Source organism: Bos grunniens, chromosome 7 (assembly GCF_055505025.1).
Source record: "Bos grunniens cultivar Pamir isolate PY7600 chromosome 7, Bosgru_T2T1.0, whole genome shotgun sequence".
NCBI classification, from domain to species: Eukaryota; Metazoa; Chordata; class Mammalia; order Artiodactyla; family Bovidae; genus Bos; species Bos grunniens.
Window position 1 is genome coordinate 5899748 of NC_141171.1, and position 19735 is coordinate 5919482.

Sequence of the window (19735 nt, forward strand, 5' to 3'; positions counted from 1 at the left end):
AGCTCTGTGAATGGCCAGAGGGAGACCCGACGCCCACCCCCCAAAACAGTCCTTTCTCCTCCCTGCATGTCTGTGTCTTCCACACAAGGGGGGTGTTGAAAAGACGTCATACACAGCTGAGAACAGCTCTGGGTACAGAGCAAGGGCAGAAGGGGAAACTGAGGCTCAGTAAGACCAAGGATGCCTGGCCACTCCAGCCGGTGCCCCACCCGTAGTTAATCAGAGAGGCCAGACGTGCCTTGGTGCCCTCCCCCCTTCCCTTCACAGCCCGGGGTGGGAGTGTTGTGATAACCCACAGCCCCCGTTTCCTCCTGGCCAGGAAGGAGCCAGGCAGAGGAAGTATTAAGAGGAGTAATATAAACACTTCCCCCTCCCCCCCGCCGTGGCGAGGTCTAGAAGGGGCAGCGGCCACCACCCTGAGCAGGCCAGCCAGCCAAGCAGCGCTAGTACACGGGGCAGACGCTGGGAGGAGATGGGCTTGGCGATGGAGCACGGGAGCCCCTACTCACGGGCTGGGAGCAGCTCCAGGGGCTGCTGGTACTATCTGCGCTACTTTTTCCTCTTCGTCTCGCTCATCCAATTCCTCATCATCCTTGGCCTCGTCCTCTTCATGGTCTACGGCAACGTGCACGTGAGTACCGAGTCCAACCTGCAGGCCACCGAGCGCCGGGCCGACGGCCTGTACGGCCAGGTGGTGGGGCTCACGGCTTCCCAGGCCAACCTGACCAAGGAGCTCAACCTCACTGCCCGCGCCAAGGAGGCGATCAACCAGATGATGCTCAGCGCCCGCCGAGACTTGGACCGAATCAACGCCAGCTTCCGCCAGTGCCAGGCCGATCGGGTAAGACCGCAGGCTAGACGCTCACCCTGGGGACCCTGGGCTGGTCACCTCACCTCTCTGAGCTTCGCTTTCCTCATCCGTGAAGACGGGGACATTTTGGAGGACAAGCCCATGTAGAGAAGTGATGCGTATTTTGTTCCTGTATCTCATGCAATATTTGGGACTTTGCTGCTGTTGTTCTGTCACTAAGTCGTGTCTGACTGCAACCCCATAGACTGCAGCACACCAGGCTCCTCTGTCCTTCACTATCTCCCGGAGTTTCCTCAAACTCATGTCCCTTCAGTCGGCGACGTTATCTAACCATCTCATCCTCTGCGGCCCCCTTCTCCTTTTCCCGTCAATCTTTCCCAGTGAGTTTGACAGGAGCTGAGGGTGTGAAATGGGTGACAGTCTCCACAAGACCCAGGGGTAACTGTTTCTGCTCACCTGCCTTTCCCTTCACCAGGGGATCGTCCCAACCCAGGGATCAAATCCAAGACTCCCTCATAGGGGTCTTTTCCAATGAGTTGGCTCTTGGCATCAGGTGGCCAAAGTACTGGAGGAGCTTCAGCATCAACCTTTCCCATGAATACTCAGAGCTGATTTCCTTTAGGATTGACTGGTTTGATCTTTTTGCAGAGTATTTGGGACATACTTAGACTGAAAAAAAATGATTTGTGGTCTGTCTGGAATTCAAGTTGAACTGGGCATCCGGTCTGTTACCAGACATAGATGCTAAATACATACTTAATATGTATACGGCACCCAGAAGGTGCCAGCACACACTAGCTGCAAATAAGAGCTGACTTAATAAACCACACAGAGAGTTGAGTTCTTCATAATTAGTATGAATGGCCCAGGTCTGCCTGAGGCTGGATGTCTCCTTTGGAAATGTTATTTTGTCACTGAAGGCCGGGAGGTAGGGAGAAGCTTTAAAACCCTTTTGCAGAGGGGAAATGGCCACCTGATGTGAAGAACTGACTCACTGGAAAAGACCCTGATGCTGGGAAAGATTGAAGGCAGGAGGAGAAGGGGACGACAGAGGATGAGATGGTGGGATGGCATCACCCACTCAGTGGACATGAGTTTGATTAAGCTCGGGGAGGTGGTGATGGACAGGGAGGCCTGACGTGCTGCAGTCTATGGGGTTGCAAAGAGTCTGAGCGACTGGACTGAACTGAACTGAAGAGAGGAAGTGGTTTTTGGGAGGCAGGGGAGCAGAAACGGCATTTCCCTTGTGGCTCAGCCGGTAAAGAATCTGCCTGCAATGAGGGAGACTTGGGTTCGATCCCTGGGTTGGGACCATCCCCTGGTGAAGGGAAAGGCAGGTGAGCAGAAACAGTTACCCCTGGGTCTTGTGGAGACTGTCACCCATTTCACACCCTCAGCTCCTGTCAAACTCACTCAACAAGATCCCCTGGGGTCTCTCTCACACGCAGCTCCTCTGGGGAGGTCCAGCTGGGTATAAGGACGCCTCCTCAGGCTTTGGCTGGAACGGGGTGAGAGCTGGGGTGAGCAGGGGAAGGGACATTTGGTGGGGGGTGAGGGAACAGCCTCGCTTTCCCCCACAGGAGGTCTCTGGGCTGTATGGGGCAGGGGACAGCCCCAAATGGGAAGAAAACGTCTTTTCTGGGACTTCAAACTACCCAGTCCCTGCCCCTGGGCAGGAAGGATGTGCGTGCCCCACCCCCATGAAACTGCCCAGTCAAGGCGGTGTCTCCCCCCTCTCATGCCCCAGGGCAGGGAAGGTCCCCCTCAGACCCCCAGAATGGGGTGAGTCCCCCCTCAGAACCCTTCATGAGGCTAGGCCCTCCTCAGACCTCAGGGCAGGACCATGTACCCGCCCAAGAGCCCCCCCGGCCAGGGCAGCCCCCTCCATCTTCTTCGTTCCAGGGGAATTGGCTCGTTTGGATCTTTCAGGACACAGATGGCCTTCCGGTCCAGGAACTGTTAGGGATCGCAGGATCGTAAAGTTTTATAGTTTTGTTTTTTTCTTTTTCTGCTTTCCTTTTTTGTTCTGTTTTGGTCCCACTGCACAGGGATCTTGGGGCTTCCCAGGTGGCTCAGTGGTGAAGAATCCACCCGCAATGCAAGAAATGCAGGTTTGATCCCCGGGTGGAGGAGATCCCCTGGAGGAGGGCATGGCAACCCACTTCGGTATTCTTGTCTGGAGAATCCCATGGACAGAGGAGCCTGGGCGGCTACAGTCCACAGGGTCACAGAGTCGGACCCGACTGAGCACGAGCCCAGGGGTCCTAGTTCCCTAACCAGGGACTGAATCTGTACCCCTTGCAGTGGAAGTGTGGCGTCTTAGCCTCTGGGCCACCAGGGAAGTTCCTTTTTTTTGTTGGTTTATTTTTTTATCATAAAGTTATAGACTTACACATCTTTGAATCCCAGATGCCCCCATCGTAGAATATTAGAAATCTAAGAATCTGGATCTTTACAACTTTGAAATTTGAAAATCATAGCTTTTTTCCCCTTTAAATTGACAAATTCTTCTGGCCTGGAACCCCTCAGGATTTTCTCCAAGGATCCCCAGAAAGTCAGGGCTAATGCTGGGGAAGAGCCTCCACCCTCGCCACAGCAGCCCCATGTGTCTGATGGTAGCGGGTCTTAGCCACTGGACAACCAGAGAAGTTCCCAGAATTTTCTGTATTTGGAATTTGTAATAATATTTTTTAAAAATCTTATTTTATTGAAGTACAGTTCATTTACATGTTGTGTTAATATCTATTGTACAGCAAAGTGATTCAGTTACACATATGTATATAGTAACATATTCTTTTTCCTATTTTTTTCCATTGTAGTTTATTATAGGATATTAAATATAGCTCCCAGTGCTATACAGTATGTGATAATCTTTTTGATGGTCAAATTATTCTGAAATAGGTCACTAGGTATCCTGCATTCTGGCTCCTGTGTCTTTAAGCGCTTCCCGGCTTTATGTCCTAACAAATATTCTAGAAAATGCTTCAGATTGTTTATACTTGTTTACTAATCGGTGAGTTCTTTTCCTCTTAGTTCAGGGCAGCTGCTAGAAAGTGAGGGAGGGACTCCTGACTTGCTTCAGAAAGATGTACCTCAACACTCCCCAACAAGAGAAGGCGCTTTTTTTGTATTTTCAGACTGTGTTTGCCATTGTTTTTTAGTCACTAAGTCGAGCCTGACTCTTTGCAACCCCATGGACTGTAGCCCGCCAGACCCCTCTGTCCATGAGGTTTCCCAGGCAAGATACTGGAGTGGGTTGTCATTTCCTTCTCCATCAGATTGCATTATTTCTAAGTACATGTTTTTCTTCTCATCATCTTGGCATCTGGGAACCTGTACAGAAACAGAACTTTTGTATTTTGGGGAGCCACTTCCTTCAGCTGGAAGAAAACCTCTTTCTTACTTCATCTTTGGATCCAACTTACACCCTTAGATCTTCCCTTTCTGTAGTTAAAGCTTTTGAAAACAGCACTTCCAGAGCCCTTTTTTCTTTTTTAAATTAATTAATTCATTTGGCCGCGTGGAGTCTTAGCTGTGGCACACGGCATCTTCTGTCTTCATTGTGGCCTGCATGATCTTTAGCTGTGGCATGTGGGATCTAGTTGCCTGACCAGGGAACAAGCCTTGGCCCCCTGCACTGGGAGGGGGGAATCTTAGCCACTGGCCCACGAGGGCAGTACCCCCAGAGCTACTTTTGTTCTCCCCCATCCCCAGGTCATTAGCACAGGGTCAGCTTCCGAAAGGAGGAAGGACAAAAAGCGAGAGAAAAGCAAACCTTCTTCACCCCTCTCCTACCTTTTCTTGTTATATTTCTACAGAGGCTTCTGTTTCAAAGTTTGAAAGGCACACCCTTTGTTTATAAAGAAAAGTTATTTATAAAACGTTGTAAACTTAAAATGTAATGCACAAGCCATACAGTTGACCCATTTAAAGTGTACAGAACCAAAAAAAATGTAGATGAAAGAAAAAAATGTACATAACAATGATTTTTAGTACACTCACGGAGTTGGGTAACCATCGGTACAGTTTGATTTAGAACATTTCATTACCCCCAAAAGAAAGTGTATCAGCAGTCACTTCCCTCCCCCGCCCCCAGCAGCTGCAAATCTGCTTTCTGTTTCTATGGATTTACTTATTCCGGATATTTCATTCAAATAGAGTCGGGCACTATATAACCTTTTGTGTCCGACTTCTCACACTCAGCGTGATGTTTTCAACGTTCATCCATGTTACCACGTGTGTCAGCGTTTCGTTCCTTTTTTGTGGCAGAATAACATTCCACTGGGTGGCTGGGTCGCGTTTTATCCATTCATCTGTTGATGAAACACTTGAGTTCTTTCTACCTTACGGATACTGTGTCTACTGCTGCTGTGAATATTTGTGTACAAGTTTCTGTCTGAACATAGACTCCCATTGCTCTCAGGTGTATATATCTAGACCTAGAATTGTTGGGTCACCCCACTCCAGTACTTTTGCCTGGAAAATCCCATGGACAGAGGAGCCTGGTGGGCTGCAGTCCATGGGGTCGCTAAGAGTCAGACACGACTGAGCGACTTTCCTTTCACTTTTCACTTTCATCATTGGAGAAGGAAATGGCAACCCACTCCAGTGTTCTTGCCTGGAGAATCCCAGGGACGGGGGAGCCTGGTGGGCTGCCGTCTATGGGGTCGCACAGAGTTGGACACGACTGAAGCGACTTAGCAGCAGCAGCAGCAGTGTAATTCTATGGAAAATAGATGGAGAAACAATGGAAACAGTGACAGACTTTATTTTCTTGGGCTCCAGAATCACTGCAGTTGGTAACTGCAGCCATGAAGTTAAAAGACGCTTGTTTTTTGGAGAAAAAGCTGTGACAAACCTAGAGTAAGTATTAAAAGGCAGAGATATTACTTTGCCAACAAAGATCTGTATAGTCAAAGCTATGGTTTTTCCAGTAGTCATGTATGGATGTGAGCATTGGACCATAAAGAAGGCTGAGCACTGAAGAACTGATGATTTTGAACTGTGGTGTTGGAGAAGACTCTTGAGAGTCCCTTGGACTGCAAGGAGAGCCAACCAGTCCATCCTAAAGGAAATCAACCCTGATTATTCGTTAGATGAACTGGTGCTGAAGCTGAAGCCTCAATACTTTGACCACCTGATGCAAAGAGCCAATTCATTGGAAAAGACCCTGATGCTGAGAAAGGCTGAAGGCAGGAGGAGAAGGGAACAATAGAGGACAAGATGGTCGGATGGCGTCACTGACTCAATGGACATGAGTTTGAGCAAACTCCGGGAGATGGTGAAGGACAGGAAAGCCTGGCATGCTACAGTCCATGGGGTTGCAAAAAGTCAGACAGAACTAAGTGACTGAACAACAGCAGTGTAATTCTATGTTTAGCTTTTTGGAAAACTGCCAGACTCTTTTCCACTGTGGCTCCATTATTTGTACAGTTCCACCAATACTGACTGAGAATTCTGTTTCTCCACATCCACACTAACACTTGTCCCTTCTTTTTTGTTTTATTTATGGCCACTCTATATCATTCTGAGGTGATATCTTATCATGGTTTTTATTTGCATTTCCTGCTGTCTAAAGATGATGAATATTTGTTGATGTGTTGGTTGACATTTTGTTTATGTCTTCTCCTGAACAATGTCTATTCAGATGCTTGGTCTGTTTTGCAATTGGTTTGCTCTTTATTATTAATTTCTAAACAGTTTGCTTTTATATATTCTGTTTAGTAGTCTCATCATCAGACACATGATTTGCAAGTATTTTTCCCATCTATGAGTTTTTTCCCCCTTTCTTGATGTTGTCCCCTGAGGCACGAAAGTTTTTAATCTTGGTGAAGTCCTATTTAGCTGTTTTGTCTTTGGCTGTTTGTGCTTTTAGTATCATACCTAAGAAAACATTGCTGGGACTTCCCTCGTGGTCCAGTGGCTAAGACTCCAAGCTCCCAGTGCAGGGGGCCTGGGTTCAATCCCTAGTAGGGGAACTAGATCCCACATGCTGCTACTGAAAAAACCCACATGATCCCACATGATGCAACTAAGACCCGGCACAGCCAAATGAATAAATATTTTTTAAAAAGAAAAGGAAAGAAAGCACTGCCAAATTCAAACTCGTGCAGAGTTAACACCTAAGTTTTCTTCTATGGAATTTTTTAGTTTATGCCCTTACATTTAGGTCTTCGACGTGTTTTGAGCTAATTTTTGTATATGGTGTGAGTTAGGGTCCAAATTTATTTCTTAGTATGTGACCGTCCAGTTGTGCCGGCACCATTTATTGAAAAGAATCATCTTTCCCATGAAATAATCTTGTCTCCTGTATTAGTTTGCTAGGACCATCCTAACGAAGAACCACAAATCAGGTGGCTTAAATAACAGAAATTTATTTTCACAAAGCGGAGGATCAAGATGTAGGCAGAATTGTTTCCTTCTAGGACTTCCCATTCTGTCAGATCTCTCCACCATGACCCGCCCATCTTGGGTTGCCCCACGGGCATGGCTTAGTTTCATTGAGTTAGACAAGGCTGTGGTCCTAGTGTGATTGGATTGACTAGTTTTCTGTGAGTATGTTTTCAGTGTGTCTGCCCTCTGATGCCCTCTTGGAACACCTACCGTCTTACTTGGGTTTCTCCTGCCTTGGGCGTGGGGTATCTCTTCACGGCTGCTCCAGCAAAGCGCAGCCATTGCTCCCTACCTTGGACGAGGGGTATCTCCTCACCGCCGCCCCTCCTGACCTTCAACGTGGGATAGCTCCTCCAGGCCCTTCTGCGCCCGCGCAGCCACGGCTTCCTGGACGTGGGGTTGGTCTTCCCGGCCACCGCCCAATTGCACTCATCTCACACGCTAGTAAAGTAATGCTCAAAATTCTCCAAGCCAGGCTTCAGCAATATGTGAACCGTGAACTTCCTGATGTTCAAGCTGGTTTTAGAAAAGGCAGAGGAACCAGAGATCATGGAAACATGAACATCCGCTGGATCATGGAAAAAGCAAGAGAGTTCCAGAAAAACATCTATTTCTGCTTTATTGACTATGTCAAAGCCTTTGACTGTGTGGATCACAATAAACTGTGGGAAATTCTGAAAGAGATGGGAATACCAGAGCACCTGACCTGCCTCTTGAGAAATTGTATGCAGGTCAGGAAGCAACGGTTAGAACTGGCCATGGAACAACAGACTGGTTCCAAATAGGAAAAGGAGTTCGTCAAGGCTGTATATTGTCACCCTGTTTATTTAACTTATATGCAGAGTACGTTATGAAAAACGCTGGCCTAGAAGAAACACAAGCTGGAATCAAGATTGCTGGGAGAAATATCAATAACCTCAGATATGCAGATGACACCACCCTTATGGCAGAAAGTGAAGAGGAACTAAAAAGCCTCTTAATGAAAGTGAAAGTGGAGAGTGAAAAAGTTGGCTTAAAGCTCAACATTCAGAAAACGATGATCATGGCATCTGGTCCCATCACTTCATGGGAAATAGATGGGGGAACAGTGGAAACAGTGTCAGACTTTATTTTTCTGGGCTCCAAGATCACTACAGATGGTGACTGCAGCCATGAGATTAAAAGATGCTTACTCCTTGGAAGGAAAGTTTTGACCAACCTAGATAGCATATTCAAAAGCAGAGACATTACTTTGCCAACAAAGGTTCGTCTAGTCAAGGCTATGGTTTTTCCTGTGGTCATGTATGGATGTGAGAGTTGGACTGTGAAGAAGGCTGAGCACTCAAGAATTGATGCCTTTGAACTGTGGTGTTGGAGAAAACTCTTGAGAGTCCCTTGGACTGCAAGGAGATCCAACCAGTCCATTCTGAAGGAGATCAGCCCTGGGATTTCTTTGGAAGGAATGATGCTAAAGCTGAAACTCCAGTACTTTGGCCACCTCATGCGAAGAGTTGACTCATTGGAAAAGACTCTGATGCTGGGAGGGATTGGGGGCAGGAGGAGAAGGGGACGACAGAGGATGAGATGGCTGGATGGCATCACTGACTCGATGGATGTGAGTCTGGGTGAACTCCAGGAGTTGGTGATGGACAGGGAAGCCTGGCGTGCTGCGATTCATGGGGTCACAAAGAGTCGGACACGACTGAGCGACTGATCTGATCTGATCTGAAGACTTCCCAAGTAGCTCAAAAGGTAAAGAATCTGCCTGCAATGAGGGAGACCTAGGTTCAATCCCTGGATTGGGAAGATCCCCTGGAGAAGGGCATGGCAACCCGCTCCAGTATTCTTGCCTGGAGAATTCCATGCACAGAAGAGCCTGGTGGGCTACAGGTCATAGGGTCACAAAGAGTCGGACACGACTAAAGTGACTAACACACAGGACCATCGGGGAAGGAGCTGTTGAAGGAGCCGTTGCGTGCCTCTCTCCCCGGCTTGCAGACGGCTGCCTTCTCCCTGTGTCTTCATGTCACTTCCGTGCATGTCTGGGCGTCCAGATTTCCTCTTGTAGGAACTACAGTCATTGTGGATAAAGGCCTACCCTAATGACCTCATCTTAATTTAACCACCTCTTTCAAGATCCTGTCTGCAAAAAAATTTACATTCTGAGGTCCTGAGGATTACGACTTTGACATGGAAATCTGGGGTAGGGGACACAATCCAGCCCATACTAGCATCCATGTTGAACATCTTTTTTTTTTTTTTTAAGATATTTATTTATTCACTTTATGGCTGTGCTGGGTTTTGGTGCTGCACGCAGGCGGTCTCTGGGTGCAGTGCATGGGCTTCTCACTGCAGTGCCTTCCCTTGTTGCAGAGCGCAGGCTCTGGGCATGCAGGCTTCAGTGGTTGTGGCATGCAGGCCAAGATCAGACCCCTTGGCATTTGGGGTCTTCCAGGGATTGAACCCATCTCCCCTGCACTGGCAGCCGAATTCTTTACCACTGAGCCACCAGGGAAGCCCTTAAACGTCTATTTTTGATTGGCTGTAAATGTTTTCAAGATTGCTCCAGGTTGTAAAATGCATCAGTATATAAAACTTTTAATTGCCAAATAGTATTAATCACAAAACTTTTTTTTTTTTCCTAGTTGACTAGAATGCCTAGGGGAAAGGGTGGGATTTGTTTTTTTAACCTTTTTTTTTTTTTGAATGAGAGGTTCTTTAAATTCTATAATGTTTTACAATTTTCAAAAGTTTCACACACATGATTTCATATAATCCCATAATAACCCATTTTAAAAAAAATTTCCAACTCTGATATTGGCCCTTCCCTCTTCCTTCTTCCCACTGGTAACCACTAGTCTGCTCTCTGCATCTGTGAGTCTGCTTTTGTTCTGTTATATTCACTAGTTTGTCGTATTTTTTAGATTCTGCCTATCGGTGATACTGTACAGTGTTGATCTTTGTCACAGATGCCCCTCGAGTCCATCTGTGTTGGAACTTATGGCAAAATGTCATTCTTTTTTATGACTGAGTAGTATTCCACTGTCTATACTTGTAACAACTTTTGAAGATCAGACCAGCATCCCCTGTGAAGAAGCTATTGCCCTTGTGAACTGTGCCAACACAGACCACCTTATTGACAGACCTGGGTGCCCCGTCCCAGCGGTCTGGGCGGACCTGGGGGCAGGGGCCCCACGTGCTGGACACTGAGTTCTGTCTTGCGTCCCATTCTGGCAGGTGATTTACATGAACAACCAGCGATACATGGCCGCCATCATCCTGAGTGAGAAGCAGTGCCAAGAACACCTCAAGGAAGCTAACAAGAGCTGCGATGGTGAGTGGGTGAGGGCTGGAGTCGGGGTTATGGGCCGTGGAGAGCAAGGTGGCAAGATTCCCCGGCCAGTCTCTTGGCAGCTCCCAACCTTCCTGAGTCTTCTGGTCCTATACCCCTAGCTTTGGCCCTCACGCTGACCCAGAAAGCCAAGACACTGGAGGTGGAGCTGGCAAAGGAGAAGTTGGTATGTACCAAAGACAAGGACGGTCTAACGGTGGGCAAGCGAGTGGCAGAGGAACAGCTGGCCGAGTGCGGCAAAACCCGAGACCAGCAGCAGCAGGAACGGCAGCTGGCTGAGGACCGGCTGCGGAAGGTGCAGGCCTTCTGCATCCCCCTGGACAGGAACAAGTTTGAGACGGATCTGCGAAACCTCTGGAGGGACTCCATCATCCCGCGCACCCTCAGTACCCTGAGCTTCAACTTGTACCATCCCCTCGGCTCGGAACTGCCTTCCATCCAGAGAGCCTGCGACAGCCTGCCCTCCATCATGACCTCCAAGGTGGAAGAGCTGGCCCGGAGTTTGCGGGCTGGCATCGACAGCGTGACCCTCGAGAACGAGAAACTCCAGCGCCAGAAACTGGAGGTCGAGCAGAGCCTACGCGCCAGTCAGGAGGCCAAGGAGAAGGTGGAGAAGGAGGCGCAGGCCCAGGCTGTCAAGCTCCAAGCAGAATGTGCCCGCCAGACCCAGCTGGCCCTGGAGGAGAAGGTGGCACTGCAGAAGGAACGGGACAGGCTGGTCAAGGAGCTGGAAGAGAAGAAGCGTGAGACTGAGCACCTCAAGTTGCAGTTGGCAGTCAGCAACTCAGCCCTGGACACCTGTATCAAGGCGAAGGTGGGTAGGGGGCCCTAGATTCTGGTTGCATTGGAGGGATGGGTCTGGAGGCCAAGTTGATGGTGATGTTGAACCTGGGTTTGAACTTGGCTTTTTTTTTAACTTCTTTTAGAGGTTGGCTTCCCAGTGTAGATTGAGTTTGTTAGGACTCGCTTCAGAGTTTCACTGATGTTAGGATTGAGGCAGAGCTTAGAAAGTGTATCAGCACTGAGAAAGGGGATGGGTTAAGACTGGAGTCGGAGGTAGGGTGTCCATCAGGTCCAGGGTTGAGTGAGGGGTGAATCTAAAACTGTGATTCCTTTGGGACTGGGGTGAGTTGAGACATTGAGGGTGGATTTAGACTTGAGGCTGGGATCAAACATGGGTGCCCATGAGTCTAGAATGGCTTTAGGATTATAATCATGTATTGACACAGGATTTTATTGGCATTAGGACTGTGGTGCAGTTTGGATTGGAAATGATATTAAGAAAGAGATAAAGATTGGGGAGTTTAGGAAGGCGGTGGGCCTCAAAATTGGCTTAGGGTTAGAATTAGGGACTCATTCAGTGTTGGGGTCAGGGTCGGGATGGATTTGAGTTGAGTTGAAGGATCAGAGGGTGCTGGATTAAGGATTGGGAGTGACACTGGGGTTAGCATGAGGGTTAAGGCAGGTCACAGGAAAGGCTTGATGTGGATGCTAAACTTGTGTAAACTTGGATCAAGGTGAATTATTGGTGACTCCTGTGTCTAGAGTTGATTTCCGTTAAGGTAAGGGTTTCAAGTAGAATTTCATTAGTCTTAGAATTAGATTGAGTTTGGAAGGTGGATTGTGAGGAAAGGTTAAAAGTTGGGTCAGAGGTTGCATGCAGAGTGGTCATTGTATCTAGGTCAAGTAAATTTCAGTGGTTTTGGGATTGCATTGAGTTAAGGCTGGAGTTGAGGTTTAGGTTGCTATAGGTGGTTGGTGGGGCTAGGGATGATTAGAAGTTTGGGGCTAAGGGTAGATTCAGCACTTTGTGGGCATTAAGATTGGGGTTGGAATTGACCATGGGTTAGGAGTTGAGACTAAGTTGAGTTTAGGGTGGTTGGTTGGGGCCAAGTTGGGTTGGCGTTGGGATATATTTGAAGGGAAGGATTAGGTGATCCTGAGTTAGAGCAGGGATATACCAGGGTTCCAGTGAGGGTCAGTGTTGGGTCTAGTGTAGAAGCTGGGTGACTATTGATCTTGGGCTGAGGTTGGTTAGAATTCTAACTCAGGTTGAGGCTGAGGTCAAAGGTTGAGTTGGGGTTGAGTGTGGTATTGGGAAAGTATTTATGGGTGGTCATAGGGGAATACAGGGCTGGGGCTCAGGGAATGAAGTTGTGGAGTAGATTTTTCATAGCAGCTGGGTCTAGGGGATGGGTTATGGTCAGAGTTAGACGTAAAGTAATATATCAGATCTGTCATTGAGATTGGATTTGATTCTAAGGGAGGTCCTGTTTTCAAGTTAGGACCCAACTTTAGGTAACTGAGTTCAGGACTGGTTGGATCTCAGGTTTGGAGGAGCTCCTTTAGGGCTGTTTGATGGCCTTGAGGGCGGAAGTCCCGGTGGTCTGCAGAGCGGGTCAGCTTCGGTCTGGGATGGGATTGGCCGGCTAGGCTCAGCTGGGGCCACGGGTCAGAGTCAGGGCGGCACTGAGGCTGTAGTGGAGACTGAGGCAGGACCCCTGCAGAATGGGGTCTCTGGGGAGCTCCCAGTCATTTCAGGGCAGATGGCTGCAGGTGATTATGTATCCATCATCCTGCGTGTCCTTCTTCCATGGGTATCTGTCGGTTTCTCTGCCCTGGAAGGACCTCAGGTCACTAAGGGTGTAGAAAGGCAGGAAACTCCCTAGGACTCGTGTTTGGGGGCACTGGCCTCCACCAGCCTCCCTTCACTCTTCTTCCCACAGTCGCAGTTGACGATTCCTGGGCCAAGACCTGCAGTCCCCGTCCCCAACCCTCCACCTATCGGTGAGTGGCAGGGCAGGGCCAAGATGGGGGGCGGATTCCACCTTGTATCCCGGGTTGCCAGCCCATCCCTGGCCCTGGAGGCAGGGCTACTAAGGCACCCAGTTAGGCCTGACCCCTCCCTCTTTTGGCAGACCCAGCTAGCCTGGAGGAATTCAAGAGAAGGATCCTGGATTCCCAGCGGGCCCCTGCCAGCAACGTCTTGGTCTCAGCCAGGTGAGGCTCTGGGCTGTCTCAGGCTGATGGTGCAGTCTCAGGGTATGAGCAAGGCTGGGTACGGGACTGGGGTGGGGGGGGGAGGGGAGCTCATATCGCACTTTTTGTTTCCTTAATTGAGCACTTGCTGTATACCAGGCCCTGTGCTGGCACATTTGGCTTCCCTGGTGGCTCAGATGGTAAAGAATCTGCCTGCAATGCGGGAGACTCAGGTTCAATTCCTGGGTCGGGAAGATCCCTTGGAGAAGGGAATGGCAACCCACTCCAGTATTCTTGCCTGGAGAATCCCATGGACAGAGGAGCCTGGGCGGCTACAGTCTATGGGGTTGCAAAGAGTTGGACACGACTGAGTGACTAACACTTCATGCTGGGCCCAGGGTCAGAGCTGTGACCAAGACACATTCATTCATGAAAGTCTCTGAATATTGGGCCAGAGAGACAATGAAGGAGGCAGGATAAGAAGAGTGACCAAAACCCCGCCGTGATTGGGTGCTTACTGTAATCTTGGCGTAGTCCTAAGCACTCTGCCCATTTAACTCATTTAAGCTTTAGAATCCTAACCCGTGGGTGAGCTACAGTTACCCCCACATTCTGGAGGAAGCAAATGAGGCATGGAGGGGGGGTGTGTCATGCCCCAGGTAACACAGCCAGAGCTGGGACGTGAACCTAGGTGATCAGACTCCAGACAGGCAAGGGAGAGCCTCTGTGAGGAAGGGATCTTTGAGCTGGAAGGCGAACAGGAGGCAACCTGGGTGACGCCAAGGGGGAACAGTCCCTGCAGGTGGCAAGAACTGCTGCGGCAAAGGCCCTGTGGCCAGATGAGGGTAGCAGAAGTGAACGTAGCCCAGGAAGGGTATGAGGGAGAGCAGTGTCTGAGGGTGACCCTGGCCCCCTCACTCTACCCTTCTGAGCCACACTTTCTCACTCTACAAAAATGTTGGGGGGTGAGGGTCTCTGAAATCATCTTTCCAGGTGTTACAGTGGTAAAGAACCCGCCTGCCAAGAGATGCAAGAGATAGGGGTTTTGTCTCTGGGTCAGGAAGATCCCCTGGAGTAGGAAATGGTAACCCAGTCCAGTATTCTTGTCTGGAAAATTCCATGGACAGAGGAGCCTGGCTGACTATAGTTCGTGGGGTCACAAAAGAGTCGGACATGACTGAGCAACTGAGCATGCACACTGAGATTAAGGGCATGAAAATGCTTTGCCAGCTATAAAGTGCTGTCCACTACTGGCTAGAACAAGGGACCCAGAGCCTCCGTGGGGAGCATCAAGGGTGCTGGCACGTGATCAGGTCATAGCTCCATGCCTTTGACCCCGTCACCTCCTCCCAGAGCCCAGTCATCCTTTGGACAACAGCCTGTGCGTCATGGGGAAGGTGACTCAGGCCGTGGCCCCTAGAACACCCTGTGGTCCCACCAAGGTTGCTGCTACACCCCCCTTTCAGGACCACACTGCTGACCTAGGAGTCAAGGATTGGCTTTCCATTTGCAGTTTATGACCTGAGGTTCAGAGGAGTGTGTGGGATTTTTTTCAGATCCCTCTGACCCCACAGCCTGTGCTGTCCAAGGTTTTGCCATGTGGCTATCGTCAAGCTAGATCTGTTTCAGCCCCAGGGTGCTAAACAAAGCCCATAGGATCCAAAGGGCTTCCAAAAGTCTGTCACTGACTCTCCAGAGTTCTCCGCACCCAGCTCCATCTTCACTGTGTCTTCTTACATACTGCCCCTGACGGGGAGCTCACCCCCCTTGCGGAACAGGTCCCCTCACTCTTTGACTAGAGTTTGAGCCTGCTTTTTGAACAAACAGAGCTTTCCTTTCTGCATCTTGGCCTGAAGCCATCATGGCAAGGAAGGAGGTTCTATTATTATCCCCATTTCTCAGAGGAGGGAACTGAGGCCCCAGGGAAGTGATCAGCCTGGGGTCATGCGTCAGCAACTCAGGGTTGGAGCCAGGCTCACCGTCCAAGCGTGTCTGGGTCCCAGCTGAGAATGGGGAAGCTCTTGACATTGTTTACCCCAAGTGACGCACCCCACCCCCTCCCCTTCGAGGAAACAATGTGTGCTTAAGCCTGGCCCCTCCTGCTTCTCTCTGCAGGATCGCAGGAAGAGCCTCTGGCCCATGGGCTCCGGCTTGATTTGCCTCCCTCTGAGAGAGGGGCCAGGGACAGGCAGGCTGGGGTCTTCAGCTCTGGGTTTGAGTCCCAGTTCGTCCAGTTACTCACTGGACAAGCTGTGAATGACTGAGTTGTAACATCTGAATTTTACAGGCACCCAATAGGGAGGTAGATTCGAGGCAGGCTTCAAATCACCCATCCCATGATGGAGACTGTTGATTGCTTTTCCACTCTTTTTCCTTCTGGGGCTCCAGAAAATCTGCTGTTGCTAAATCACCCCCATGCATCCCAGATCCTTGCAGCTTGCCTGTGCTAGAGAGGGAGGGAACATCCAGGCCTCTGCCATGGCTGGGCTTGACAACTAGGTCATGCTTCTTAAGTGAACATTGTTATGTGGTTTTCTAATAGTGGCAAAGAGTACTGAAAGTGTTAGTTGCTCAGTTGTGTCTGACGGCTTTTGCGACCGCATAGACTGTAGCCCACCAGGCTCCTCTGTCCATGAAATTCTCCAGGTAAGAATACTGGAGTGGGTTGCCATTCCCTTCTCCAGGGGATCTTCCTGACCCAGGGCTCGAACCTGGGTCTCCTAAATTGCAAGCAGATTCTTTACCATCTGAGCCACCAGAGAAGCCAAATGTTCCAGCTTTCCTCTACTTAGTAAGACTGAGCTTCCTTTGGAGATCAATTTATATAATTAAAAAAACCCACAATGGACATGAAGACAAATATTAAGTAAATGTTGGTTTAGGGGCTCTGTGGTTGAAGATGGAAAAAGTCACAGAGTGGAGGGTTGAAGATGGAACTTCAGCCTTGACAGTGAGCCAGGCAGACAGCAAGTGTCAATTCAAGTTCACTACCATCACTATGATGATTCATTTTATTGTTCAACCCATATTTCTTGAGCAGCTATTGGGTGCCAAGGACACAGGGAAGAAAAAGGCATAGATATTCAAATTCCCACGCCCTGTATGACTGCCAGTCTAGTCGGGGAGACGGATAACAAACCAGATGAATGAGCTATGACAGGGCCCCTTGGTAATGAGTGAGACAGAAAAGGGATGAGGGAGCTTGACGAGGTTGGGATTTTCCACCAGGGGCCAGGGCAGGCTTCACTGAGGAGTGATACTGGAGCAGAGAACTGAAAGTGAGGGAGGAGCCAGGAGGGGATTCCCTGCAGGGTGCCCCAGGCAGTGGGGCAGCCTGTGCAAAGGTCCTGAGGAAGGACCATCCATGCCTGGTGAGTTTGAATGAGGAGTTAGGTGTGGCTAGAGTGGAGTGAGGAGAGGGGAGTGGGAGGAGGTGAGGTCAGGGAGCTGGCAGGACAGATCAGGCAGGGCCTTGGGGCAGTGGTGAGGACTTTGGGAGCCCTGCGAGGGGCTGTGAACAGCAGAGGGCATGACCCGGCTCAGGTGTGCACAGGCTCTTTCTGATTGCTGTTCTGCGGGGTGAAGGCAAGGACCTGGGACCAGGTATGAGGGCGACAGCCCCAGTCCAGGTGAGCAGTGGGGCTTGGAAATTGGCCAGGGACGACCCTCCCTTGCAGGCTGGTGGGCAGGAATGGTTAAAGATGTCTGATCTCTGTTGGGGTTGGCTCGAAGCCAGTGGATCCTGGTGAAGGACAGAGGCTGGAGCTGGTTATGGGACGGGGGTGGGGGTGGCGGGGGCGGGGGGTGTGGAATCTACGAACGTGAGGCTGTGGGGGCCCCAGGGAAGAGCTGGGGAAGGAAGGGAGAGGGCCAGCGGAAGCAGGACTTGGCTGAGGCCCCCACCTCCCCCATCAGGAAACAGCCTCCGCGTCAACCTCTGACCCCTCACGAGAACCTTTGCCAGGCCAAGATGGGGGAAGGGCATTCCAGACAGTGGGACGGCTCCTGCAGAGGCAAGGCGGAGGGGCAGAGTTGAAGGGATGGCTCTGAGAATTTGGGCGATGCTTGGACAGGTTTTGATTCCCCAGTGGGGAGGTCTGGAAGTGGGGGGCGGAGTGGGTGGAGCCTTGAATCCCAGATATAGAAGATTTGGCTTTAAAAAGAGCTGTCTTTGTCCTGAGGGTGCAGAGGAACCAGGGAATCCTGTGTAAAGGGGCAGGCTCATTAGAAGAACCTTCCTGGGAATGGGTGAGGGGCTGGCTCTAGGTCAGTTCTGTATGGACAAAAGAGGGAAACTAAGGCCCTGCCTGGGGAGTCGGGAGTCGGGGGTCGGGGTTGGAGGGCGGACTGGGGCGGCAGGGGCTTTGGACAAACTTCCAGGATCCCAGGGCCTTAGGGAGCAAAGGGGAGAGCCAGACAGACTGCAGCAGAAACCTGGAGGTGGCCTCTCTGAACCTCAGTCTCTTCAGCTGTATAATGGACAGGCACATACCTCAGTTCCACAGAAGTTCAACAAAACGAAATCTAAGGGGAGGTTGATACTGGTGTCAACTAAAAAAAATGTACAATGTGAAATGCAAATTAAGTTTTATTTGGGGCCATGTGAGGGCTGCAGCCCAGGAGACAGAAGCTCAGATAACTCTGAGCAACGGCTCCAAAGAGATAGGGAAAAGACGGTGTATATGTGATTTTGGCAAAAGGGGAGTACATGAGATCAAGCACATATACTTTTTGCAGAAAGCTTCTGCTCGTCATGAGAAACAGTTGCCACCATGAAGGATTTTAGTGCTTTTCTAGATATGAGGAGATATAAGAATCGGGCTCATAAAATTAGCTCCTGAGAATATATAACTATTAAAGGCCCATCCTGCCAGCTTCCTGGAGCACAGAGTGCCTCATTTCTGCTTTCTCCTCCGAGCTCCCTCAGGGGGTGTTGGAGGTCAGCAGCTGCAGTAGCACATGATTTAATCCTTGCAGAGGTAGATGGCAGTGCCCACGGCAAGTGCCAATTTGTGGTTGACACCAGGAAGACCCCTAGGGTTCTTGGGAGCAAGAAGGGGCCCAGAGTAAGAGGCAGGCCCAGGCAAGGTTTGTCCTGTTCTCTGCCTGACCGACTACTGTATTCTCATCTCCTTCCTGCTCCAGTGGCTGAGGAGGCTCCAGGCCCGCTGACTGAGGGTGGCCCGACTCACCTGTCTGGAGACCAGGTGCAGCGAGACGCCCGCAGCGTGGGACACAGCCAGGGTGGCGTCAGATGACCTCCCACACACACACACCAAAGTGGGCGCCCCGGGCCAGCGTCCTCTGCTCACCCTTACCCACACCCTCCCTGCACGCCCTGATACTCTCACACAGACTCACACCCACACCACACAATCCCTCACGCCTAGACACCGTGATGACGTCACAGATGCACTGACATCACATGGACAGCTTGGTGACATCACACAGAGACAAGGCGATGACATCACAGAGATACATGGCGGCATCACACGTGCACTTTCTGCCTAGCCCTTGCCCAAAGTCACACCCCTTCGTGCACCCAGGCCAAGGCACCCACCGTATCCCACTTGTTTAGAGCATTGTAGTGCTCCAGGTCTGAGGAAGTGAGAACAGGAAGACATTCACCTTCGTCCTCCCCTGAGAGTTTCTAGGCCTGCCCTAGAGAGGGAATGTCTCTGATCTTGGGGCCCCCTCAGAGCCCGAGAGGGGGCTGCCCCTTCACCCTTTCTTCCCCTACACCCAGTCCTGCCTGTGGCCTGTATAAATGTTAGTAGCACTAAATAAATGTTATCGAAACCCTTCAAAGTCTCCTGAGTCGTGATTTCTGCTTTGAAAAGCCACCAACAGGCTCTGAGTGGCCAAAGAACTAGGAATACGATGAAAGTCGCAAAACCCCATCCCCAGCATCCCCAGAACAGAAGACCCTTCAACTTGGAACAAACATGGGTAGACGCCAGCTTCCCTCAAGACGCGGGCATCTCCATGTGCGTTTGCATGCTAAGTCACTTCAGTGGTGTCCGACTCTTTGCGACCCCATGGACTGTAGCCCACACCAGGCTCCTCTGTCCTTGGGATTCTCCAGGCAAGAATACTGGAGAGGGTTGCCAGGCCCTCCTCCAGGGGATCTTCCTGACCCAGGGATCAAACCCACATCTCCTGCAGCTCTTGCTTTGCAGGCAGATTCTTTACCACGGAGCCAACGGGGAAGCTTGAGGCAT

General features: G+C 50.2%; 1 protein-coding gene across 1 annotated transcript; it reads left to right on the top strand.

Annotated features, from left to right (window-relative positions):
• Positions 1 to 382: 382 nt before the first annotated feature.
• Positions 383 to 19322, top strand: PLVAP (plasmalemma vesicle associated protein). Its single transcript, XM_086413591.1, has 6 exons — positions 383 to 841; positions 10421 to 10517; positions 10637 to 11349; positions 13262 to 13322; positions 13454 to 13535; positions 18660 to 19322. Exons 1-6 carry the CDS (start codon positions 473 to 475, stop codon positions 18664 to 18666), a joined length of 1329 nt encoding a protein of 442 aa, XP_086269717.1. The 5' UTR covers positions 383 to 472; the 3' UTR covers positions 18667 to 19322.
• Positions 19323 to 19735: the final 413 nt, after the last annotated feature.

What these genes read in the sequence shown, in the direction of transcription:
- PLVAP (XM_086413591.1), top strand. Translation starts at nt 473, where the DNA reads ATGGGCTTGGCGATGGAGCACGGGAGCCCCTACTCACGGGCTGGGAGC. An exon ending in AGCTAACAAGAGCTGCGATG is followed by an intron (nt 10,518 to 10,636) that starts GTGAGTGGGTGA and finishes CTATACCCCTAG; the next exon opens with CTTTGGCCCTCACGCTGACC. An exon ending in CCCCAACCCTCCACCTATCG is followed by an intron (nt 13,323 to 13,453) that starts GTGAGTGGCAGG and finishes CTCTTTTGGCAG; the next exon opens with ACCCAGCTAGCCTGGAGGAA.